Source organism: Hakea prostrata, chromosome 7 (assembly GCF_041222555.1).
Source record: "Hakea prostrata isolate BN-2017 chromosome 7, UWA_Hpros_2, whole genome shotgun sequence".
Taxonomy (NCBI): Eukaryota; Viridiplantae; Streptophyta; class Magnoliopsida; order Proteales; family Proteaceae; genus Hakea; species Hakea prostrata.
The window spans coordinates 25,510,174-25,537,278 of NC_142606.1; the positions used below are offsets into that span (position 1 = coordinate 25,510,174).

Here is a 27,105-nt window from a genome sequence, read left to right on the forward strand (position 1 = left end):
GAAGATCCGGATTCAGTGATATTTACCCTAATCTATATCCTTCTAAACAACAAATTTCATGTGTCTTTTAACCAATTTTATGAAGTAATGATTCCATCAGTACTTAGAAGAAGAAAAATTCACACCGCAACAGATAGCGCCAAACAAATACACAATCTTCCTTTAGAATAGATGAGTCAAAACAAAATACTGAACAAAGCTGGGAATGACTAAACGTGGAGTTACAACAAATGGTTAGTAGAAGCTCTAGGCTTTCATACTAATCAGAAAAAACAAAAACATCTTATTTCCACAACATAACCCAAAAAAGAATAAAACAAAACACAATAAAAAATTAAGAATGGGATTTTTTTTTTTTTTTTTTGCTTCTTTTAATAAGAGGTGTCAGAAAAATAAGAGCGAATGAGAAAAAATTACATGTTAATCTGAAGCTTCATTGAAAGAAAGGAGGAAACTACACTACTCTGAAACTTCGTCAGTTTTCTGGCTTCCAGGGGTCCCAGCCAGCCAACCCCAAACACCACCTGAGCTCTGCTTCTGCTTTGCATCCATTGAAGCCTGTTCAGAGGCAGCTTTTTGTCTCTGAAGCAGCTCAAGTTCCTTTTTTAAGGTCTCCATTGTTTGCAACTTCTGCCGTAGCTCTGCAACATCAACCTGTTGTTGCACAATAACTAGTAAATTTCTTGATTCTTGTCAGCTTCCTCCCAACTAGTGTGGTCAAGAAGAAAAGAGTGTTTCACCCCAAAAAGCGCGGGGAGGGGGAAGAACAAAGAGTGGCAAAATATTAGCACAATTCTTGCTTTGGAGGAGGGAGGGAGAGGAGGAAAGTTTAACAAGTTGTTCTTTCTTGATCTAAATGATAACTTCTACAGTGATCATTATTCTCCAATACACCTATGTATCCTTTCCCATCTCATCCAGATGGCTCCTTCAATATTCCTTTACAAGAGTCGCAAGCATTAGAAGACTAACAACAGGTTTATTAGTCATTTAAAATCATGAGTGAAGGGTTGCTATGATTCCCAAGTGTGGATACTGTTTGTCACATACGTTAACACAATAGCTTTTGTAAGGTAACCTCTTATGTCCCCTATTTCCTCTCATGCATGGATTTACAGACCTTGACCTACCACAATCCAGATAAAGTAGCAATAGATACTGTAAGATACTCTTTTCCCTAACCATATCATCCTTCTAATTAAATAGTCTAAGATTTTGAATATAAATCATCAGTAGTAGCTTTGCTAAGGCACACTTCCTTACTAAACATTTCTCAGATATTCAGGTTCTACTTCATAGTGCACTAGAATTCAAGAAATATTTGGGTTAAGATACCATCTGAGTCAGTCTTCATTTTATGAGCTGATATACACCAGAGCTCTCATTAGCTAGAGGACCAAACACTAGAAGCTATTATTATCACCACAGTAGATAGTGCAGAACTTGCTGGCTATCCCATTACAGAATCCTCATATTCAGTCTGACACTCCCCCTGATGTCAAGTAATAAAGTTTTTAGGGTTGAGTAACGTTTTAGACATTTTTTATCTTGGTACAGTAAATAAATTAACAGCAGGACACAGGTTTTTTTTTTTTTTTTTTTTTTTTGGGGGGGGGTAAACCTAGCACCCTAACCCAACCCTCGGGGGGGTGTTCAGTTCTTGGGTTTGTTGGTGGGAAGGGGTAGGGAACAGTCATTAACACCTAAAGGGAACTTTAGCCAGGTGGTTCAGCGAAAAGTTGGGTCTAGCTACGTTCATACCCAACAAACTAAGAGAGCTCTTATTTGTTTGTTTGTTTGTTTATTTATTTATTGTTTTGGATGGGGAAAGGGGATTGATCCAGTGGAATAACTTTTCAACAAAGACCATAACACTCTTGGTTTAGGGCATTGTAACAGAATAGCACGGCCTTGGTAGTTCTCTTATGAAGAATCTCCTCTCCTCTTACCCTCCACAACAAAAACCTTAAAGAGTATCAGTGTACAACTGGCAGACATTCACTGGCCATGGAATTACCGAATTAAACACAGTAAGCGTATTTACCCATGATAGTGGAAGAAAGCACCAGCCTAAAAGAGAAGCTCACAAAGAATAAAAGTTCAGATAAGAAATTACCTCCAGTTTAAAACATCTTGACTGCTCAGAAGCAAGCTGACCACGGACAGATTGAAGCTCCTGCAAAGTCACATATAGAATGAAATTCAAAATGATAGTATTTACCTGATAGCATCTAATAGCTATCTAAAAGTTACTTTGACAAGTGTTTTGTAGACTTCCTGACACATGGATGAATGATGTGGCAATCTGATCATTAGATACATGGGAAATCCACTGGATAGGCAACGTATAAAATTTGGTCACCCATAGAGAGAAAAAGAACCATAGATAAAAGATAAAGATGTAACCTTTGTAATGTCTGCATTCCGTGTCTCAGCTTCTGCTAACTCTTGCTTCAGCTTGAGGGACATCCCCTGCTCCTTAGAAAGTGATGCTTCTAACTCTTCTTTTTCTGCCTTCAGTGCCATTAAAAGCTGTTCACTGTTTTCCTTACGTTTTGCATTCTGTACCAGAATTTGTATAACTCAAATAAGGGTGATGATTTGACAGAAGAAAAATATTGCAACTACAATAATCTGAGGAGGTATATTACTACGGACTATACGTCATGAGATTCTGCACCTGCTTGAATATATACAAAGACACAAGCACACACGCACACACACACAAAAAGATATATAGAAAGACTAAAACAGACTTTGAACAAACAGATATTTATACACTAGAAAGTCATAGCACATTACCAACAACTCTGAACCAACATTATCCACAATAATTTCCCTTATTTTTCCTTCTTGGCTTGCTTCCACTTCAGAGACCACATCTCTGGTAGTGTTTGTTGTATTGTGTAGAGTGCTAACACTGTCAGGCACAGCCATCTCCATCATATTTGAATGCAATGCTGCTTTTTGGCTTGGTTTGAGAACATAAACCTAAACAGCAGATGAAAATTTTGAGTGAAAGAAATGGAGGCTAGAACAAATAGTCTCCTTACATGCCCAACCGTAGCCCACCCCCACCCCCCACAATACAAAGACATCCATGCACCAAAGAGGGGGAAAAGAAAAAGCCCTTAACCTCGTTACTGTACTGCCCATTGTATCCTCCAAAAGCCAGCAAAATATCTTCACCATTATATGAGTTCACGACCAGACTCAAGCCCTGAGAGAAGAGACAGAGACAATAAGAAATAACCATTTTCATACTTCCACTAAGAATCACAGAAGCTCAACTAGTGAGATGAGGCCCTTCAGGGGCAATAGGAAATAACCATTTCACTACTTCAGCCAAGGCATTTTGGTGAAAGGGGGAAGCCATGGTACTCTTTATCTTTTCTTGCCCTTGAAGAAGTAACCATCATATACATGACAAAGCAATTGCAGCATTCAAATATCTTGTTCAATGGTAATGTAACTAACCCTATCATGGAGATATCTGTCATTTATCATTAACTATTTCTCATTAATCTACAATAAACTAAAATCATCTAACACAATTATTGAGAAGGGGAAATCAAAGGGATTATGCTGATAGACCAACTAGCATTTGTGCCACAAGGTGCTTGGAAAAGGATTCCATAACATTTTTCAAGTTTAAAGAGGTTTACCAGAGTACCCGAAATTTAATTTTGTATCTTAAGCAACAATATGCCATTTGTAAGCAAACTCCAGTAATGTGTAGACCCTTTAAATAACCTGATGAAGGAACGTTTCAAGAAACCAGTCATACCTCACTTGCAAGAGGTACACGTCCTTGAACAGTGGTTACAACTGACCAAACAAGAGTCGACATATTAAGAACAACAGTTTCCGAGACCCCTGTGACAAGAAACAGAAAAGAAGAAATCAGGCATTAATGTTAAGAGTAATGTGGACAAAAGATCCAGTTTAGTTCCTACAATCCAAATAAACTTCAAATCTTGAGCCCCACTGTTTTCCTTTAGATTAAAATGGGTCTGAGTTTGAATCATTTTTATTATTGTTTTTTTTTTAGTTTATTAAATCAGATGCACAGGGGACTTATTGGAATTGAAACCCCAAAGAAACTTGGATGCCTATTACTTGGACTATATTTGCAATTTATTTACATGCTTTTCACAAATAAAAATCTGCAAGGTGTAATATTTCTTTTTTCTTTTTCTTTTTCCTCTTTTTTTTTTTGGGGGGGGGGGTGAATAAGGTTTAATCTTTCTTCTTCCAACTCAAAACATCAATGCTCATAATTACTATTGTTATTCACCAATCATTATTTCCACAACTTGAAGGAAATGAAGAATCATAAACGAAAAGTGAAAGACTTTTGACTCAGACCCGTGAATACATATATTTGTTCATAAAAAATTAAATAGAGCAGAAGGCATCTCTAATCTCACATAAAGGATAAGACTTGGAAAGCTTCCCATGCCTTAAAGCTGATGATAGACATCCATGAAGAAACTACATCAGAGGTTTGTATCAGCAAACTGGGATTAGAAAATCAAGTTTCTGATTCCTCCTATCTCTCAGAGATCACCGTAGCTCAACATGGTGGAGATATAGTTAAAATAAATCCAACAAATTCTAAACATTCAAAAAGTGGTCGTGCCACCTCAAATGACTTTCTCGTAGCTTATCACTTATGGGAGCCACTCGCAGACCAACTCTAATATAATCATTCCTTATCCCATCCTTCCTAGTTTTGCCACTCATCCATCTTAGCATCCTCATTCTGCTACACTGAGTTTATTTATATGATTCATTTTAATAGCCCAACACTTTGCACAGTACATCATAATTGGTCGAACGACGGTCCTATAGAATTTTCCTTTAAGCTTTAATGGAATACGTTGATCACACAAGACCCCGGACACACCTCTCCACTTCATCCACCCTATTTTGATTCTTTGGGAAACATCATCCTCTATATCACCTCCTTTATTATAATTGAACCAAGGTACCTAAAATAATCACTCTGAGGAATCTCCTTATCGTCAAGTTTCACCACCTCATTGTCTACCAAATCATGACTAAAGTTACAAACTAAAATTTGTCTTTGTTCTACTTAGTTTAAAGCCTCTGGATTCCAAAGCTGCTCTTCATGATTCTAACTTATTATTAATCCCTACTTTAGTCTCATCTATCAACACAATATCATTAGCAAAAAACACACACCAAGGAACCTTGTCTTGAATGTCTTTGGTTAATTCATCCATTATAAGTGCAAATACATATGGGCTTAAAGTTGAACCTTGATGTAGCCCAACTGTAATTGGGAATTCATTACTTTATCCCCCCCCACTGTTCTTACACATGTCAATGAACCATATATATATATCCTTAATTATGTCAATGTATTTACTATTTACTTATGACCCTTCTTTTCTCTAGGACTTACCAAATTAACGTTCTAGGAACTATATCGTAAGCTTTTTTTCTAGGTTAATAAATACCATATGAAGGTCTTTCTTACACTCTCTATACCTTTCCAAAAGTCTCCTAATTAGGTAATAGCCTTTGTCGTAGATCTTCACAGTATAAACCCAAATTAGTTCTCTGTGATTGAGATTAAGTGTCTCAAACAAGTTTCAATTACTTCCTCCCATAATTTCATAATTTCATGGTATGGCTCATCAATTTAATGCCTCTATAGCTATTACAGCTTTGAATATCTCCTTTATTTTTGTAAATTGGAACCACAATGCTTCTCCTCCATTCATCTGGCATTTTGTCTTGTGCTCATAATCTTATTAAACAATTTAGTCAACCAAGCTAGCCCGTGGGTTCTTAAGCTCCTCTATACTTCTATTGGGATTTCATCAGGACCTTGTGTCTTGCTTAGTTTCATCCTCCTTAGTGCTTCTTTTACTTCGGACATCAAAATTCTCTGTATATATGTTCAAAAATTGGTGTCTTGGTGGATGGTGTAATTGTATGAATCACAGATACTTGAAGTGTACTCGTTTAGTAAACTAGAGAAATGGATTTTCCATATCTTTTTAATGTCCTCATCACATACTAATACTTTGCCATCTCCACCTTTAATACATCTAACATATTCAAGATCTCTACTCTTCCTATCCCTCATATTAGCTATCTTATAAATAGATTTTTCCCCTTCCCTAGTGCACAACTTATTATATAACTCTTCATACTTCTTCTCCCTTGCTTTTCCCTTAATATTCTTAGGTTCATTTCTAGCCAACCTATACCTTCGACGATCCTCAACATCCTTAGTCATTTGCCATGTCTTAAAACTAGTTTTCTTATTCCTAATGGCAACTTGAACCTCACTTTCCCACCGCGAGTCTTTCTATAAGAATTGAGCTTTCCTTTTGATTCACCTAAGACATCTTTAGCCACCTTCTTGATACACGTAGGCCGTAGCCATCTCATTCCACATCGCATTAATGTCCCCCTCAAAATCTCACTTTCCTTGTTTGACTATTTCATTAGGGAAGGATTTCAAGCACTCTCCTTTAAGCCTCCACCATCTTATCCTAGGATAGTCAACATTGCACCTTTTATGAGTTTTTGGGATTAGGCACATGTCCAAGACCACAAGTCTATGTTATACAATTAAGCTTTCCCTTAATATCACCTTGCAATCATTGCACAACAATCTATTAGTTCTTCTAGTTAGAAAGAAATCTATTTGGCTTCTATGATGTCCACTTTTGAAGGTAATTAAATGTTCCTCTCTTTTTCAAATAGGTATTTACAATAGATAAAGCAAAAGCAACAGCAAAATCTAAAATTGAGATCCTTTTTTCATTCCTCTCTCCCAAACCATAACCTTTATATACACTCTCATAGCCTCTTTGATATTTTTCCAATATGTCCATTTAGATCACATCCCCCCCCCCCCCCCTATGATAATCTTTTCTCCTTGATGAATTCCTTGCATTAATCCATCCATATTTTACCAAAATTCTAACTTCAAACTTTCATCCAATCCTACTTGAGGTGCATATGCACAAATTACAATCTCTTTCTCCATTACAAGCTTGATAGTAATAATCATATCATCTACTCTTTTAACATCCACCACATTCTTAAAAACTTTATCTACTATTATACAACAACAACAACAACAACAACAACAACAATAAGCCTTGTCCCATCTAAATGGGGTCAACTACATGGATTCTTGCCATCAAATTAGTTTTGTTTAAGGCAATGCTAGACATAATGCCTAAGCTACGTATATCCTTTCTCATCACTTCTCTTAAGGTTATCTTAAGTCTGCCCCTAGCTCTTCTAGTTCCTTCAATTTGGATTATATCACTTCTCTGTACTGAGGCATTTATAAGTCTCCGTTGTACGTGGTCATGACACCTCAAAGAACTTTCTCAAAGCTTATCACTTATGGGAGCAACTCCCAAACCAACTCTAATATGGTCATTCCTAATCTTATCCTTCCTAGTTTTGCCACTCATCTATTTTAGCACCCTCATTTCTATTGCAACAAGTTTATCTGCATGATTCTTTTTAACAACCCAACACTTTGCGTTGTACATCATAGCTGGCCGAATAACGGTCCTATAGAATTTTCCTTTAAGCTTCAATGGTATATGTCGATTACACAAGACCCCCGGACGCACCTCTCCACTTCATCCACCCTATCTTAATTATTTGGGAAACATCATCTTCTATATCACCTCTTTTATTTATGATTAAACCTAGGTACCTAAAACAATCACTCTGAGGAATCTCCTAATTGTCAAGTTTCACCACCTTATCATCTGCCCGATCATGACTAAAGTTACAAACTAGATATTCTATTTCCGTTCTACTTAGTTTAAAGCCTCTTGATTCCAAAGTTGTTCTCCATGATTCTAACTTGGTTTTAATCCTCACTTGAGTCCGATCATATACGAACACAATATCATCAGCAAAAGCCATAACAAGTGCAAATAAATATGGGCTTAAAGTTGATCCTTGATGTAGTCTAACTATAACTGAGAATTCATTACTTTGCCACCTCACTGTTCTTACACTTGTGACTAAACCATCATACATATCCTTAACTGTGTCCACATATTTACTCACAACACTTCTTTTCTCTAGTGCTTGCCAAATTAATGTTCTAAGAACTCTATCATAAACTTTTTTCATGTCAATAAATGCCATATGAAGGTCTTTCCTACACTCTATATACCTTTCCATAAGTCTCCTAATTAGGTAAATAACCTCTATTGTAGATCTTATTGGCATAAACCAAAATTGACTCTTCGTAATTGTGGTTAAGTGTCTCAAATAGGTTTCAATTACTCTCTCCTATAGTCTCATAGTATGGATCATCAATTTAATGCCCCTACAATTATTACAACTTTGAATATCTCCATTATTTTTGTAAATTGAAACCATAATGCTTCTCTCCATTCATATGGCAATTTCCCTATGCTTATAATCTTATTAAACAACTTAGTCAACCAAACTAACGGCCCCCCCTGAAAAAAAGAAAAAGGAGGGTGAAGTAGAGGTAAGAGAGAAAATATTTTGTAAAATTAAAGGAAGAGGATTAAGAATTGGTTCTTCAACTCTTCCATACTTCTATTGGGATTTCATCAGAACCTTGTGTCTTGCCTAGTTTCATCCTCGTTATTGCTTCTTTTACTTTGGACATCAAAATTCTTCGTATATATGTTCAAAAATTGGTGCCTTGGTGAGTGGTGTAAACGTTCAAATCACAAGTGCTTGAAGTATGCACGTTTAGTAGATTTTCCATCTTTTCTTAATGTCCTCATCACATACTAGTACTTTACCATCTCCATTTTTAATGCATCTAACATGGTCAAGATCTCTACTTGACCTATCTCTTATTTTAGCTATCTTATAAATAGATTTTTTTCCCCTTCCTTCATGCTTAACTTTGTATAACTCTTTATACTTCTTCTCCCTTGCTTTTCCTGCCATTTTCTTAGCTTCATTTCTAGCCAACCTATACATTTGAAGATCCTTAACATCCTTAGTTCTTTGCCATGTCTTAAAACTAGCTTTTTTATTCTTAATGGCAACTTGAACTTCACTATCCCACCACCAAGTCTCTCTATAAGAATGAAGCTTTCCTTTTGATTCACCTAGGACATCTTTAGCCACCTTTTTTTATACACATAGCCATCTCATTCCACATTGCATTAATGTTCCCCTTAAATTCCCACTTTCCTTGTTTGACTACTTCATTAGCGAAGGATTTCAAACACTCTCCTTTCAAGTTCCACCAGCAAAGTTTACACATACTCCAATTTTATTAGTTTCATCCCCAGTATACCAAAGTTTAAAGGATTAATGCAAGGATTAATCTTTATCTACTATTATACGTATACCTACTCCATTTTTATTAGTTTTATCCCCAATATAACAAAGTTTAAAGCCCCAGCAAGTATACCAAACTTAGAACATGATTTGATCCGCAAAAAAGCCCCAGCAAGGATCTTGCAAAACCAACAGCATTAAGTAGTTCTCTCCGCCATCCCATCATAATCCAAGAGAAGGTGATTGTGAGTCTTGGTTCATGTAAGGGAGGAAGAACCTCAGTCTCATCAGCACATACAATTTTATTATGTTGATGTGGAACAACTTTTCATTGGTTCAAGGTTGCAGGTTCAACATGGAAGTCTGGATCAGTCCCACTGAGTTTCAACCTAAACCATCTGATCTTTCTTATTAAGAAACCCAAGCTTCAGTCATTCAAAGAATGGGATTATTCTACTAAGGCACCAATTGATATATTTTAAAACCTGTTCTGTACTTTTGTCGATGTCAATACATCTGATACCTTACTCAGCTCATCAATGATATAGATGTACAAGACTAATTAAATATAAAATGGTCATGGCACAAGCTAAAGTCTACAGTTATAATTGGGCACTTCTATTGTTGGTTGACAAGTAGCATGTAACAACTGTATGTTCCCATTATGATGTAAAATTAAGAGCCTTTCCAGACACAGAAAACTGAAGCTTCGAAAATCAAATCATATACCACTCTTATTATTCCCTCCACCAACAATAAACCAGTTCTCGCCTACTGTTACACCAGCATGTCCAGCCCTTGGGCTTGGTATATCGCCCTGCTGTATTGGTTGTGACCATTCCATCTGCAATATTGATGACAAATGTCAAAGGTATAACCCTTTACATAAATTACTAAACCTCGTTAAAAAAGCAGTATTCTTACAGCTTCCAAGTCAAGGACATGGAGATCATTGAAACATGTGGCATGCGACCCCCCACCAAAGATAAGAAGGTACCTCTCAGCATGCACTGCAGCAGCATGGCCAGACCTTGGAGATGGAGGCACACCTCTGCAAAATAATCAAGGCATTCAGATTTGAACATGTTGAAATTTCAGAAAAAATTCTCCAAAACTACTGAGATAACTCTGGTTTCCAAGAAAACAAGAATAAAATGAATATCAAAATTTACCAAAAGATTTTAATTTTGGGTACAATTTTGAAATTTGGCAGGGGTTCAGAAAGCCTAAGGCAGGAATTCAATGTTCATTACCATTCCCTTGAGACAAGTTCAGGTCAGAAGAAAGGATGGCTTTTATCAAAAGGTTTCAGTTACCCAACTGCCTATATTTTTATTCCCTCTATTATTTTATTTTTCATTTTTAACTTTTCCCACAACATCTATTAAGAGAATCTACCCACCAACACTGTTTTGATCCATGCTTCAAGTAAGCATGTACATGGTAAATCTTAGTGCTTGACTTCCTATTTAACAAGAAATTACAGATCCCCAAGAAGACTTCTTATCCTAAGGTTTCACCTAAAAGCTCAAATTTTTAGCGAGTGAGGACATCAATGTACACATCAACGCTCCCCCGAAAATGCAGGACAAGATCCATGGTCCTACACATGGATCTCATGCCAAGAAGGAATGACATGAAAAATTTTCAAATGGCTTATCAGGAGGCTAACACTTGCACATCCTTGCTATGAAACCATGTTCACTATTGTTTCACATAAAAGCTCAAATTTTTAGGGCATCGCAGCACCATAACAATTCAGTACCAATCCTAGTGCTTTGTTCACAAAATACTTTATTTTGGCCCAAAAAAATACTTAATATAAAGTCGAACACATTTAAGTTCACAACCAATTTTCAAGGCAATAAAATGATTAATGCAACACATTAATCAAAAAATTAAAAAAGCTGAGTAATTTCCACATCTTTTGACACGGAAATCATTTTTTGGGGTTCTTTGAGACAACCTCTTGTGTATGTTCTCTCATTAATGCAAAAATTACTTATCCCCCCACCCAAAAAAAAAAAAAAAAAAAAAAGGAGAAGAGAGAGAGAACATGGAAGACCATTACTCCTATTTACTTCTCGCATCCAATGACTTCCATTCATCCTACAATATTAATTACCTATTGAATTACCCATCCAAACACCCAAAAGGAAGGGGGGTGATTGTTATTCCAGAAAATATCTTACCCAGCCTCAATTTCATCCCATGTCATGGTTTCAAGATCAAGAATGTGAAAATCATTAAGAAGAGTTCGATTTGCATCTTCACCACCAAACATGACTAAAGTTGAGCCAGCAACGGTCACTGACTGACCTCCCCGTGAGACCTGCAAAAATAAAAACCAACCATAGAGCATTTCCAGTCCATGGAGAAGCAACAAAATTCAAGTCAGTCCTCGTAAGGTAGGAAAGGCAAGATGCCCAGTCAGGGACTTTATAAACAATGAGATCCTTAGGACAATGTTAGGACTTCAATTTCTAGTAAAGTTCCAATGTTGAAAGTTGGTCCAAGTAGAATCCAGAAATCTAGATGGCAAAAGGATATATTGCAGTTTTACAGTTCACGAAATATGGGAAGATTCATCACAAATAGAGCAAAATTAACATAACATACCGGTGGTTTCCCATAAGTCTTTAATGTTGACCAATGACATGTTTGCAAATCAAATGCCTTCACTGTAAATGAAAATGTCATAAAAAGAAAGAAATTTGAGAATCAAATTAAAGGTAAGGACAAATTATAAAAAATAAAACATGACAAACCTGAGACACTCTCTGAAGGATCTTTTGTGTGTCCAGCAATGTAAATAAGCTTATTTTCCCATGGTATCTAAATAAGGAAGAATAGATCAAACAATGTCACTGAACAAAGGATATTTTGCATGTGGACATGGAACAGATATAGCATAAATGAATTCTACTTTGCAGAAACCAGAGATCAAAATGAGAAACACATTCCATACTAACCAAGGAATGACCAGCACATGGAGCTTGGGGTACTGAAGACGATGATTCTAGAGACTTGGTGCTAGCCTTGACCTCCACCCTTGACCATGTCAAATTTCTTAAATCTAGAACCTGCATATTCCAAAATCGGTGAGAATTTCTATGAGCCACTAGAAACATAGTTTAAATAGATCATTACCAGTAATAAGACAGATTTAAATAGATCTAAAAGTTAGCAGAGAATCCACATATGCATAATTAATGCAGAATCTATCATTTGGCATCCTCCAAAAAAAAATTTATTTATGCTCGTTGCACTTTGATGAAACTACTGTTTCTTCCCCAGTACTATTCTGAATTACTAAATGAAGCCCTCCAGTGTACATATTCTTCAGTTATATTCCAGCCGTTAGCTTCCATCTGTTAAGTGGTGATGTGGCTAAGGGGAAATATATCAAATCCCCAGCCTATCCCTGGGTCATCTAAGATGACCCTTTTACCCTCTTCTTCTTCTTCCTTTTGCAACCCCTTTCCTCCACTGCCGAACCACCATCCTGCAACACCTTTCCTCCACCATTAAGGTTTTCTTTGAACAAAATGGATCTTGTTGTGCCCTATAATATCCATAGTAATAAGTATTCTTTCTTATATCCTGTTCTCCCCTGCAATTAAGGCAATGTTTTTTGAATCTCCATCAGCTGAGCTCGTTCTGTTTTGATTTGAGTAAACCATCATTCATCAATCTATTGTTATTCCTATTAACATATTCTTATTGATTCACATCTTATAAGGCCTTATCAGAACCTGCGGAAGCTCTGTTTTAAGAGCTTGTTTCAGTTTGAATTGATATCCCACCTGAGCTTGATCTGGCCATCAGACCAGGGTAAGGTTTCAGGGCATTCAAGGCCTCATTAATAGACCTTCAACCAGAGGCTGGTGAAGATTAGAACTCGTGAGCTGCTGATATCAATTGTCTCCTCAATCTAAGCTGTTTTCTTGTCAGACCTGAAGCTTCTCTGATTATTTCTGAGCATCAACTCTGTGATGTCTGATTTCATTTAACATTGGGTTTCTAGATCCACACCATAATCCCCTTCAGTTCCTCTTTCTGGTCTTTATTTTTAACTTTATCTGTATTCTGTAGTACCCACACCTTAAAATACCAGCACTAGTTTGAACTTTTGGAAATTCCATCATCTGCTAAGTTCTTATTCAAGAGTGATTCTGACTGGGTCAGAGACTGGACAGAAAGGTTGGTTCAAGGCTTTGAGGTTGTGATCAAGCTTTTCAGAGCTTTGGAATCATATTTTGGAGGTTTTTGTGCTGAGGTTGACTTCTCCAGTGTTTTGTATCTCTTTGATTCTCTGGCACATGTCTCCCTAATGTCTGTTGAAAGGACTGATCCACGAGGCTGTTATGAGTGAGGTCATATCCTCTCGATCTAATTGTATTACCAAGAAGCTTGAAGGAATCTCCATCTTCCAACAATTGAAGAAGTTTGTTAGGTTGTGGCTAATGGGTTGTCATCAGTAGGATAACTTGACCAAGGCTAAGCCTACCACCAATGCTATTTGGGATGCCTTGATGCATGTATTCTTGGGCAACTACCAAACTCTATTGATATCCAAACTGTTGATCTAGTGCTCCACACTGATACTATCAAGGAGTAGTGGCATTATCTGAATGCTATGAAATCTGGGCAGAGCAACTTGTCTTGTATGTATGGGCTATCCCAGTTTTACAGAGCTAATAAAGAGGGTTGCTCCTTGACCCAATACTTGGCATTATTTTAAGTGGATGTATGAGAAGCTGAATTCTCTGCTTCCTGTCCCAACCAATGTGCAACAGATGCAGAACCAGAGAGAGCAACACGCAGCTACAGGATTTCTTGGAGGACTTGGAAGGAGTTTGATCCTGTTCATCCAAAGATACTTGGTGGTGAAAAGATAGCCACTTTCTGACCTTTTTCTTGTCTCTATGTGCATCTTGTGAGAGTTATCATAATTCCATCTTGGTAGATACTTCTATTTTGGGAGAGGGGCTGGTGGTTAGTGCAGCCATGGAGCTGGTCTTTCACAGAGAGAAGGTGACAGATAGTGGAGATTAGATTTAACTGATATCATCCCATATTCCCATCAACTGGAATCAGAAGAACCCTCTTTCAAGCCCACGGCCAGTGGTACACACGAAATGGAAAAGTGAAAAATCTAAGCTCATTGCCCTGAGCTAACCATGTAAGCGCTTCTTCTCCAGCCATCTTTTCTTTCCAGCTCCCTGCCCACAGCCTTACCGTGACGTCAAATGGAAGAAGAAGAAGAGGAAGTGTGAAGGACACACAAGACAAAAAACAGGTACATCACCTTCCCTTTCTCCGACTTCTCTCCTTTTCTGGAATCTTCTCCTCCAAGCAACAGCTACCCTGTAGCTTCAGCCTCTTGCAGAAATACAAGCAAAATGTCTCGAGTTGTGTCGAGCAGAACTGGTTGGTGCAATCCGATGCATTTTTTTCTTTTTCTATCATTGCTGTCACATTAGCTCAACATCCTCAACATTTGTTTGGTGGACAGAATGTCTGAATCCCAAAATAAACTGCATCTTGAACAACTTAATCAGAGATTCACATCAATAGTTTAGTGGAAATAGTTGATTGAATGATGTATTTTGGTAGCCCAACCAACGTAAACAGGGTTGACCCCTACTATAATTGGGCCCAAAACCCAGACCCAAAAGGCCCAATCCAAAGCTGGCTAGAACCCCCTCGTTCAAGGTTCATGGATCTATCTTCAGTTTTTTATTTGGGTTGGTATATTGGAAGATATGTGAGAGTCCTTGTGTAGGGTGAGATTCCCAGTTAGGTTGGGATCCCACAACTTGAGTCCACTTTGATCTCCTAATTGTTAGGACTCCATATCTGCTCTTTGGATTGGAATTCTCTAGGGTTAGTTATCGACTTTTGGGGGGATCAAAATACTTGGTCAAAATTAGAGAGTCCTAACTGGAATCTATTTTAAATTAAGATTCCTTTTGGATTACCAGGTATGATTTTCCAAGATGATTTCTTTTATTTGTGGTTGAGTCATGAGTGTAAGGGGATCAGAATCTATAAAGGAAACCCACTTACGGTGGTGGAGTCTTTTAATAGGCTATAAATAAGCCTATTCTTTCTTTATAATATTCTTAAGTCTGATTATTTAATTCAGTTTGACGATCGTGGTTCCTGTTGAGGGGGCCATGATTGAGGCAAGCGTTGAGATTCTTCTTCAAAGATCAGCACCAATATTCTATCTAACACTCTTCTTCCAGTCTCTGCCTTCTTCCAGAAACACAGCAGCTCTACACGTAAACAGCCCCCAAACCCCTTCTCCTCTCTCTACTACCATCGCAGCACCTCCACTGTCCACTCCCCTTACCCTTCACTCAAAGCAACCCCAGTACCCTGCCCCACCAACCCAGCGCATCGCAAGACCCACCCCTGTTTTGCGCAACCCTAGGGTCTCCTCCCCTTGCTGCTGCACCATTGGCAGCACCTCCCCAGACCCCTACAACACCCTAAACCCCTTCCCCCAACCCCTATGACTCTACCTAACCCCTCCCCCACCTCTCCCCTGTGCTACAGCCCCTTCCTTCCACTTTCTATCCACTCGGTCCACTCTCACTCCCCCACTGACTTGCAGCAAGTCTGAAAACAGAAAAAGAAAAGAAAAAAGAAAAAATTAGAAGAAGAAAAAGAAGAGAAAGAAAAGAAAGTGGAAGATCCAAGAAAGATTGCTCAGATCCATTCTCAAATCCAATTCTATTTTGCAACCCTAAAATTTCCCACCATCCTTTCATTTTCTTTTACCCATAACCATCCCAAATTTCATCCCTAAACCTCCCCATACCCAACTGCATATTCCCTAGGAATCCCTTTGTTACATCCATAGTTTAAAATTTCGTGAAATTTCGGAGTTTCAGTCTCTACCAAAATGATATCTGGCCCAAGTTAACATAGTATAAATTTCGGTCAAAATTTGTTGGTGGAAATCTCCGAGATTTCATGGAAGTTTTCAGTCTATAAAAGGGGCAAAATGGTTGAAATTTCGATCTTGGTTCCTCGAAGTTGTTTCTTCATTCCTAATATGATTTTTGTCTTGTTTGAGTCGGTCTTCATCATATTCCATGTGTTCTTGCATGCTTCATGCAAGCAAACGCGTGCATCATGTAGATCCAGTGGCGTTTTAGTCAAATCTTGAACTTTTTCATCTCAAAGGTAATCATTCTTCTCCAAACTAGATTTTCTCAAAATGCATGTTAGAATGTTGTCGGATGGGTATGAAATTAATATATGTTGAACACCGTGAGCCAACCTACAAGCTCCGATGTCAAAAAAAATAAAATTATTTATAATATATATATATATATATATATATATATATATATATATATATATATATATATATATATATATATATTTGTGAAGTGGATTTTTTATTTATTTTTGGGAGTCAAAAAATCCATTTTCCTGCACATAAAATGCAAAAAATATACATGATATATGCCTTGTATGGTGATGGAATAAATAAATATTGAACTCCATCGGCCGATCTACAATCTCCACGAGCCAAAATATTTTTCCACCCAATAAATAATTATTTTATATTTTTGAAAGTTATTAAAATATCTATAATCATATAAATAATTATGTGAAAAAGGAAAAATAGGGAAAAGGTTTGAAAAATATGGAATGGCTCTCTACGTGTTTTAAGTATTGTCCATATGGTTTCATCATCAGTTTTCCTATGGGCAGCCAATTTTCTTGCCAGAAAAGTTTTACAAATTCATTTTCTATATAAAAAAATACACGGGCGAGGAAAAATTACTAGCTAGGTACATAATTGCTTCTTTGTCTAGAAAAAATTATTTTAATGTTGTTCAGTGACTTGTGCAATCTTTTTGTATGCAACATTGACTATGTCTAGGAGTCATAGGCGATCATAATCATAGAGGCAAAGGGAGGCTGGTTCACAACCACAGAGGTAGGGGGAGACTAGTTCACAACCACAGAGGCAGGGGGAGGGTGGAGACCATGTCAAAGATGAGGCACAGACTACTAGTCGGTGTTGTCATAGAGGAGTGAGGGTTGCCCCTGCATGGCCATTGACAGTAATAGAGCGAGGACACAATGTAATTTATGTGGCAAAAGGTTTTTGGAAGGTGGCATTAGTAAATTCAGGGCACACCTCACCAGTAGTTCTTCAGGCATTATAACGTGCACCAGTGTGTAGGCGGAGGCAGTGAAAGCAATGAGATAGTTAGAGAAGGGGTCAAGGAAGAGGAAAGCAAAGAAGCAAAGAGTGGCTAGAGTATTGGATGAGGCGATCAGGGGGTCTTCTACTACCCCGTTGATTCCAATGGCGATAAGGATGTTAATCCCGTCGATGTACATAGAAAGGAGGCCAAGGAGTTGATGCGAGCGATGGCAAAGAGTAGGGCATTGCACCAGCAAGGCAAGAGAGGTCCAAAGCTAAAGCTATAGAAGCTGGTCCCTCTAGAGGTGCATAGGCTAGACCACCTAGTTTTGGGTTAGGGGGTGGTGTTTTTGGCGTGTTTAAGTGGTCACAAAGTCAAACGGGTGCCTCTTCTCCCTCAGTAGGTTTTCCAAAGTGACAGGATCCAATACTAAAGGCTGATCCTGATGTTTTCAAAAAGAAGGGGGCAAAGAATATTAGGTGCTTATAAGAATATAAAGGGGAAGGTCAAGGAAGCAATAGCGAATAGATGCTTTATCACACCATTCCAGCGAACACAACACAAGGGACCTATTACAAGAACATGATAGACACAATCGCAGAGGCAGACCTGATACCATAGCCCCATCCCCTTGTGAGATCATGAACACATACCTCACACAACAAAAGCACGAGTTTGAGGATTACATTGGGCAGACGAGGCCCTTACTGGGATACCTACGAAGTCACCATTATGTCTAGTGGATGGACCTAGTCCGAAAAAGAAAGAAAAAAATCCATCATCAACTTCATGGTTTATTGCAATAGGAGGACTATCTTCCTAAGATTTGTGGATGCATCTAGTGAGTAGAGAAACCACAAGTACATCTTTGGACTTCTTCAAGATTTGGTGGAGGAGATGGGGCAGAGAAATTTTGTACAGATTGTGACTAACAACGGCTTCAACTTCAAAAAGGCTGGTGAGGCAATGATGAGGTCATTAGAATAGAATCAATTATGGACACCCTAGCTGCGCACTGTACCCAATTCATGATGAAAGATATTGGGAAGATCCGGATTGTGGAGAGAATAGTGGGCAGGGCTCGAATTTCATATATAATCATGGCTACGCTCTTGATATGATGAGTCAGGCATATGGGGGTGACTTAGTGTAACCTAGTGTAACCTAGTGTCACGAGGTTCACCAAAAACTAAGCCACACTAAAGAGTATCATGGAGAAGGATGGGCTTGAGATCCATGTTTGCATCCCACCGTGATTTGATTGGAGAGGATCCAAGTTGGATCAATGAATTTTACACAATTATTACATTTTACAAATTATTAGCTTATCTATTAAGTACTAACTTAATGTTTTTGTCCATTAATTCAGTAAAGGATTATACAACCGGCAGCATACAAAACATAAGCGTAGAGAATGTTATTTGTATCATCCAAGTGATCAAACAAGGTAGGCGTCGGAGATCAAGTGGGGATAATATTGCAAACCATGGAGATTATTATAAAGGTCCCACCATGGTGGACTCCTCCATGAAAGGGCCCACTATGCCCCACCTATATGCAGCCATTTAGGCCATGAAGTTGGCCACACAACACCCAAATCCAAGACACTGCAAGAGTTTTCTGGACATCACCGATGCTCGATGGACCGCACATCTTATGCATCCATTGCATAAGGCAGGTAAGTAAATATCTTGGGTTGCTAGACATCATTGATGCTCGATGAAAATCTTAAATCTAATTGTGACTTTGTAAATTGTGCAGCCTACTATCTTAACCTCAAGTATCAGCATACGACAATTGTTTGGGGTTAAACACAAAGCTGCCTGAGGCTATGATGGTGGTGATTGTGAAGTTGGAGCCGGACTCGATGCTCCAGTCCTTATGTAACAATGAGGTGAGAATTAAACTTAGGACTTGCAATTGATTTTTGAAAAAAAATTCACTAACCATCATTACAAATGAATGTGGATCAAGATTTTTAGGGATGGATTTGGGTCCTTTGGAGTAAATGTTGTTGTGAAGGGACGGGATAACACTGATCCAGGTTAGATGGATAACTCGTATATAATTATTACATTTTACAAATTACTAGATTATCTATTAAGTATTAACATAATGTTTTTGTCATAATGCAGCTAAGTGGCGGGTTTTATCTCTGGCTCAAGCACAGAGAACCTCAGGAGAGTGGCGATCAGGGTCCTCTCCCAGACTTGGTCCGCCTCTGAATGCGAAAGGAAATTAGAGCACATTTAACTTGATCCACTTGAAGAGGCGGAACATATTAAGAAGTCAACACCTAAATGATCTTATGTTCACCCACTATAACCTCATATTGAAGATGCAGCATAGAAAAAGCCAAGTGGAGAGTCTAGGGATGCACGAGACCATCAACCTCGCGGATATCTTTCAGGTGGACTCAAATGATGAGGACCCCTTGTTGACTGGGTGAGGGACAAGGGTGAGCCAACGTTGGACTAGCCTGGGGGGAGGCCTAACCCAAAGATTGCTCGTCATGTGGGGGTTGATGTCGATGCATTCATGGACGAGGGTTGGGTATATGCACATGAAGCAATTAGTATTCCGGATGAGGATTAGATAATGGCCCCGCACAACGATGATTTTGTGCCTTCCACAAACACCAAGATCTGGATGAGACTCTGGCTCCTAGTCAAACTCAACACGAGGATGATGATGATGGTTATGGTGATGATGATGATGGTTATGGTGATGATGATGAGGCTATAGGCCTGTAGATGATGATGACAATAAGGGTGATGATGATGATAATGGTCATGGTGGGGGAGGAGAAGGACTTCCATAGCTTATGGTGGTTCCAATACTAGAGTCATAGCCGTCCCCCCTAAGATTAACCACCAAGTCACACTTCACCCATGTCATCCAGGATAAGCACCATGGTGGCATACCTCATCACAAGGACAAGGCTCCACATCTATGGGTTATGCCAGACGACACCATAAAAAGTTCCACCGACTGAGCCAAAGAAACGGTGACATGGCTAGCTTGGCAGCCTCAATGGGATTGATGTGCTTAGATGACAAGGAGAGTGTGGGGTTTGCACCATACAGGGCTTATAAGCGTGGCAACAAATATGGATATCCAGGATATGGATATGAAGGAGCCTATGGTGAAGCATGTAGTGCGGCATATGTTGAGTCATCCGTTGATTCGAGTACATATGGTGGGGCATATGGTGGCTCATCTGCTGATTTGAGCAGTATATCTGCATTTGGATATTGGGATGGATCAAGCAGATCATTTGGGGATTCCATCTTTGGATATCCATTAGAGCCAACAATAGTACCAGTAGCATATGTGGTACTAGTTGCGATGCCACATAGAGATTCAGGTGATCAGGAAATTAGTCCGAGTGTTGGTTGGCCACGCAGCATTGGATTTCCTTATAACACTTTCTTTAAGATGAGTTGGCTGTTTTATGAGAAAGATGCTCCTTACAGAAGAGCAATGTCCAACTATACAGAGCACCATAGAGGTTCAATGATATGGGTTGAGTATGTCCAGTGTTCGTAAAGGTAGGCCTATGGGGTTGAGTTGATGGAGCCACCATGACACAGCAGCTATTATTAGGTTATTTACAGGTGTGATGTGTATTGTAAATTGTATTGGAAATCATTCATATGCTGTTATATCATGCACTTACACTGTTTTAACCGTGTACTACTGACTATTAACTTATGCACTTGTAGGTGACTACTTGTATAATAAATTTTAGTTGTTGTCTTTTTGTTGCATTTTAGAAATCAACACTAATGAAAAGCCTGATTTCCAAAACAAAAAACATAAAAGCAAAAAAAAAACCACTTTCTACGAATCATAAAACCATGGTTCTACACTGATTGAGTAGATTCCATCATCAAGGCAGACAATCCCTACAACTTAATTCCCATTTAAAGAGAAAAGCCTCAGACGCACATAAAAAATCCTATTGCTTTTGAATAAATTGATAATCCTTTCTACACAAATATGATGTCAGAATACCTAAGACCAAAGTAGTCTCAACAGCATACCTGAAGATCATTAAGATAACGACCATTATGGTTTCCACCGAAAATATACATTTTATCTTGAACCACAGCAGCTCCATGCTACAAACATTAAAAAATACAAAGAAGGGAACTTCAACTTATTAAAATTAGCATCAAACTGATTAGTGTAAGTCCAGAGGGTAGAAATGACACCTCATATCGGGCTTTTGGGCGTTGACCAGATATTGAAGGTTGAACCCATTGGCCATAAACATCTATCAAAGAAAGGCCTCCCAATACAACATCTTTTTCCTGAGTCTCCATGCTCCCATTTTCAGCGGAGATGGTCTTTGGCTCCAGAAAGGAGTTCCCATTTTGAGTGACTGATTCAGACTTTAGGTTCTGCAGTGAACAAGAAATAAAAGAAAGTGGAAAGGAAATTCAATCTATATAGCATGCTGAAGTGAATGTTTACACATCCTCGTACAAGATGAATTTAAGAAAGTGCCACAGGGGCAAAGAATATAAATGAAACAAGTGGTCAAACCCAGTTCACTGCAACTTGCACCTCAGTGGCAACTACAGACACATGTGGTGGTAACAAAAACAGAAGAATAAAAAGCACCTCATAGTTTTTCTCCAATGAAAAATAAATGAATCTTCAGAAAAATTTGAGTTTTCTAAGCTCAATTGGTCAGGCTGGTCTGCATCCAAAATCAAGAGTTAAATTGATCAGATTTTGGACCTTTAAAAACAAGTTCTTGCTTTGCAACAATCTGAACATTTTCCCATAGTTTCTGAAATGGAATTCAAGTCATTCTCAACTTGAATCAGAAGCACGTTCAAGTTGTTCTATGACTTTATCTAATCTTGAGACATGGAATGCATTCTTACCATGAGCAATTAATGTAGAACCAGTTCCCAACTAGACAATTAGGAACAACTTCCACAGTAGGATCGTATGATGCTAACAAAAGCACCTAATAACCCCCCCCCCCAATTTCCCAGAAATATAAATGCAATTACCCTTACAAGTAAATAAGCTATAAAACAGAGAAGAGCAGAAAAAATGGTTTGAGCCAGTCCCCTCCCCCCAGGCCTCTCACCTCACACCGCACATCTCACAACACCATGGCTCACAACCAACCTTTTCTTTCACTATTAATTAATCTGCGGAGGACTTTTAAGGCCTCATTACAGACGTATATAGTGACAGTTGCCATTACAAGAAAGGAAATAAGAAAAACAGAAAGCTCTTATAAGACAATTGTACAGCAAGTAATGAAAATCCTCGCCATCAAATCAACCAAGAGACTAATAACTAATGATTTCTTTTTTTTCTTTTTTTTGGTAAAGAATAACTAATGATTTCACAGGAATAGAAACTATCAAAGCAGAAATTAAACTAAATAGAGCAACTAAAATCTCTGTATGGGCCCACGCCATTGTTAATGTGAACAGTACACAGTAACAGTAATACAAATGCTATTTTGGTCCTTTTCTACATGCATCGACCTATATCAGCAAGCATACTCAATTACTCCATGAATCAACCAAAGAGCCTGACCATAAGTTTTGCAATACACCTCCACCAAGTGACTCTGACTTAAACCATTGGTACAAATGATTACTTTTTTCCACTGAGGAGCAGTCTTCTGGGGTGGTTTTACATAAGGGAAAATCTCTTGCTTCTCTTTGTAAGAATTTCTTCTCCATTCTTTTATGGGTTTAATTCAGTAACTAGGTAACAGCCATTTACCATGAAATCAACAGTAAGAATAAAAGAAGTGCTTCATAGAAGAACCATCGTAGCAAATTAGGTCTGTTACCAATGCCAAAACAAATAGCTTAAAATATGGGTTTATATAAACTTTCCTTCCTCAAAGACATGCAATTTTGTCATCATATACTACTTACTTCCTATGCTAGAGGAAGTAAAAAGTGAAAAACGTAAACAAATATATAAAGACAACCAAAAGTAAAGCCAATTGTATACTAATACGAGACATGCCAAAGAGAGACAAAGAGAGAGAGTTTGGTGATGGGGGAGCCAAGTTTTTATAAATTTTGAAGAACTCACATTCATCTGCACATCCGCAACAGGCTCAACAACAAATTCAGGAACCCTTGAATACCACTCTGGTTCTTCTTCCTACTCAAACAAATCAAATAGGAAATAATAGCTCACCAAAGCTTTAAGCATTTCATAACAAAATGAGAGGAAAAAAAATCTAAAACTTTGCAAGCACCTCCAGGATTTTCACAAAAAGCCGCATTGCTTCTGTTGAGGCCATGTTTCCAAGCCCATGCCAGCTGTAGAAATGGAAACGGTTTTTAGAAGAATACAAGGTAATGATTGATGTATAATTAATAACCATAGCAAAATGCATAAAATTCAAATAACCAACATTGGATAAAAGATGTAACACAACTACATCCTACATTTCTCTTTATGTTAGAAACTAAATCACAAATTCTAGGATCAAGCCTGGTTAAGATGAAGAAGAGGTGACCTCAAAGAAATGTGTATACACTGACAAAATGAGTTAGTTTTTTTTTTTCCTCTTTTCTCCTCTCTGTTTAATTTTTATTTTTTTTTTTTGGTGGGAGGGAGAGTGCAGTGGGGGAGAGAAAAAGGCAATCCATGTGGAAACTTGGAAGCAATAAGAGCAAGTCCTTAAGAATGACATTACTCAAAAGTTTCTGCAAATCATAGTGATTAAAGAGAATAAGATGCTAAAAAGCCAAAAAACATATGGAGTAAAATGTCTACAAAACTGCTAGTTCAAATACAAAGGAGAAAATTAGGGCACAATTTGGAAATGCTCCTGTTCTGAAGCACTCATTTTCCACTAAAAGGTTACTCTCTGTTTCTATGCCCAAAAAAAAACGTTTTTAAAACAATGAAATGTTGTTTGGTAAGTCAGTTTCAAAACTACTTTCATAGGCGAAGGCCAAGGTGGAAGACAATGAAGAGTTGCAGGTGTTCATTCTTCTCTCTTCTTCATTTGAGCCTTTGATAGATATTTTTGGGAACAAGAGTTTTATTTGGAGTCAGCTTTTACAAACAAAAAAACCATGTTGAAAATCAATGAAACAAGGTTTTTGGTGTTTCCAATTTCTGGCACAAAAAAGAAACCAACATGCTTCATTGGCACATAAAAACAGACCGGTATTTACCCAAATCAAAGATTCTGTTTTTCTGTTCCATCAGCAAAGAGAAACATGAGAAACAAGGAACAGAAGCAATACCAAACATGAAATTAATGATATGAAATGCATCAATGGTTCTCCATAGACAACTTGTTTACGGTTGAGTCAAATATTCATAGAAAATTATAATTTGTCTGAAGAGACCAAAAGTATGAAATGATGGTTGATTTTTCAAGGTTCCAAGTGATACAGCACTAAATGCTTTTCAGATCACTTAAAGCATTCCATATCTAGAGGAGACCAATTGGAAGACAAAAGCACAATTGTTTGAACTAGATTATGGAAGTTATGGGGTTTCATGGGTTTTATTGCATTGTGGTGGCAGGAATAAGTTTTAGTCATACTACTGAATTTTGATTATTCTAAACTAGAAGTTGGGAATTGCAATCACTGAAAAAGGTAGCACTTTGTGTAACATATGTGAGTGTTGGAATATTCCTTCACAGATTCATAGCCATGAGGACCAAAAAATTTATAGTTTAACCAAAATAAGAAATTGTCGAGTCATTGACTAAATCATTTACCCTAATCTGTTGATTTCATTGTGAAAAGTCATCAACAAATCCAATTACTTGTGGGAGACCAACAATCTTGATTCAGCATTTCTTTTTAACCTAAAATGCCATTTATTAGATCTTCTTTTGACTCGGAAGAAAATGTTCATCAAAAGAAACTATCATCAGATTCTGGTTCAAGGTAATACAATAAAATTTCAACGATTGAAGGAAAGTTAAGTGTCTAATTCTTACAGATATTTTCCTTCAAAAACTTTCTGGAATAGAATTTTGAGTAATGAAATTAAATTTTAGTCCATAGACCTAGCCTTTTAGTTCATCAATGTCTATATCAGTTTGTAATTTTCTGAAAACCATGCAAGTCTCATTTGAATTATTATGCTTTTTTAGGTGAAATTGCACCAAACCTCTTTTGGTACTGTTCTGATTGTGGTGAGGGAAAAAAATTTGATATGGCTAGAATTTATGCTTATAAATGGCTGGCCATTATGCCATTTTTAGAATAAGAGAATCTCATAGCTAATGAAAATAAACAAAACACAACATTAAGAAGTAACTGAAAGTCCCACATATATAAATTAAACATTATTATCATGACTTTTGCCTTCTCGTGTGCATAGCCATTTCTCCACTTAAAACTTCAAACTGATGATCAAACAATTAAACTGATGGAGTTGCTAGATGCTACTCCGTTTACGTACTTTACCTTGTCCATTTGCTTTGTTCCGTAGGATTCCAAGCTCGAGGTTTGGGAACATTACAAGGCCCGACTGTTGCCTGCAATAACATTCCAATTTCAACTTTTTCCCTCTAAAGGTATTATAACTATTACACTAAATTAGATGTTCACTATATAGTAACTCTTCATGATTTAAACGTCTCAAACCATACAAAGAAAACCATTCGTGACAAAACTCAACAACAAATATAGCACAATTACAATTGCTTCAATAAAAAATCAACCCATAGCTACATGAATACTGGACTTGAGAGTGTTCCATAAATGGATCTCGTCCAAACACAAATATCTTTTATTGTTCCGAACTCAACGATGTCGGAACAACACTTTGTATTCTGTGATCTCAATTCTGAGATCCCGGATCTACCAGGATGGTCTAGAATTCCACACGAGATGTACATTAATCGGAACAGTTGACAGAATGTAACTTCTTCAGCCTCGTAAGAATTAGACCAGGACTGCCAGAAATTCACAAAAGCAAATATCAGATCCAATCTATAGAAAATGCAAGCTTACTTGTTGATACAATCCGTAGAGCAACAAAGCAACATCGTTCTTGAACTTTGAAATCACATCTTTAGAAGAGTCTTGAGATCCACTAAAACCAGCAAATGCAGCAGCGGCATAGAATCTCTCTGGGTAAGCAATGCCAGAGCTCACCCTCGCCATCGGCACTTGAATGAAACAACGAATCTAGTACTGAGTTGAAAACCAAACTCCTCTGTGCGAGCTTCGAAATTTTAATGGTAAATTGACTTACGAAAGCATCCGGGAAAGCTTCTCTCTATTTCTTTCCCGGGCATCCGCTGTCTAAATTGTTTTGATATTTCTCTCGCCGTTAGGTAATTTTTCTCGCGGTTGGTCCATACCGGGAACTCGGTCCTCATGTATCCGAAACTAAAATTGAAATGTAACATTTTGTTTGCAGTGGGGATGAGGAAAAAAAGAAAAAACATTTGGGTCCTATGTGTGGTTGGTAATGCTGCGTTTATTTGCAAAAGGTGGGATAGGAAAGAAAAAAAAAAGATGTGGGTCATGTGTAGGGGTGGACATCCTCTGCGGCCATCAAAGGAGCGGCCATCCAGCGGCCGCTCCAGATGGCCGCCACATGTCCTCTAAACAAATCAGAACGGTTAAAAATTTCTGAAATTTCCCCTCTGTTT

General features: G+C 37.8%; 1 protein-coding gene across 1 annotated transcript; it reads right to left on the bottom strand.

The window, feature by feature from the left end:
• Positions 1 to 26,823, bottom strand: LOC149010804 (acyl-CoA-binding domain-containing protein 4-like). The gene is made up of 18 exons (XM_089160355.1): positions 26,459 to 26,823; positions 25,910 to 25,980; positions 23,725 to 23,788; positions 23,556 to 23,627; positions 21,689 to 21,877; positions 21,518 to 21,595; positions 12,264 to 12,374; positions 12,060 to 12,126; positions 11,911 to 11,972; positions 11,484 to 11,623; positions 10,216 to 10,342; positions 10,021 to 10,135; positions 3,788 to 3,876; positions 3,137 to 3,220; positions 2,803 to 2,991; positions 2,407 to 2,562; positions 2,117 to 2,176; positions 1 to 654 (listed from the first exon to the last, which is right to left on the bottom strand). The coding sequence occupies exons 1-18, from the start codon at positions 26,609 to 26,611 to the stop codon at positions 460 to 462; spliced, it is 2,022 nt and encodes a 673-aa protein (XP_089016481.1). The 5' UTR covers positions 26,612 to 26,823; the 3' UTR covers positions 1 to 459.
• Positions 26,824 to 27,105: the final 282 nt, after the last annotated feature.

Excerpts from the sequence above, each read along its gene's own strand:
- LOC149010804 (XM_089160355.1), bottom strand. The coding sequence starts at position 26,611 with ATGGCGAGGGTGAGCTCTGGCATTGCTTACCCAGAGAGATTCTATGCC. Across the intron at positions 11,973-12,059 it reads TCCTTCAGAGAGTGTCTCAG|TGAAGGCATTTGATTTGCAA; the intron begins GTTTGTCATGTT and ends TTTCATTTACAG. Across the intron at positions 11,624-11,910 it reads AGACTTATGGGAAACCACCG|GTCTCACGGGGAGGTCAGTC; the intron begins GTATGTTATGTT and ends TTATTTTTGCAG.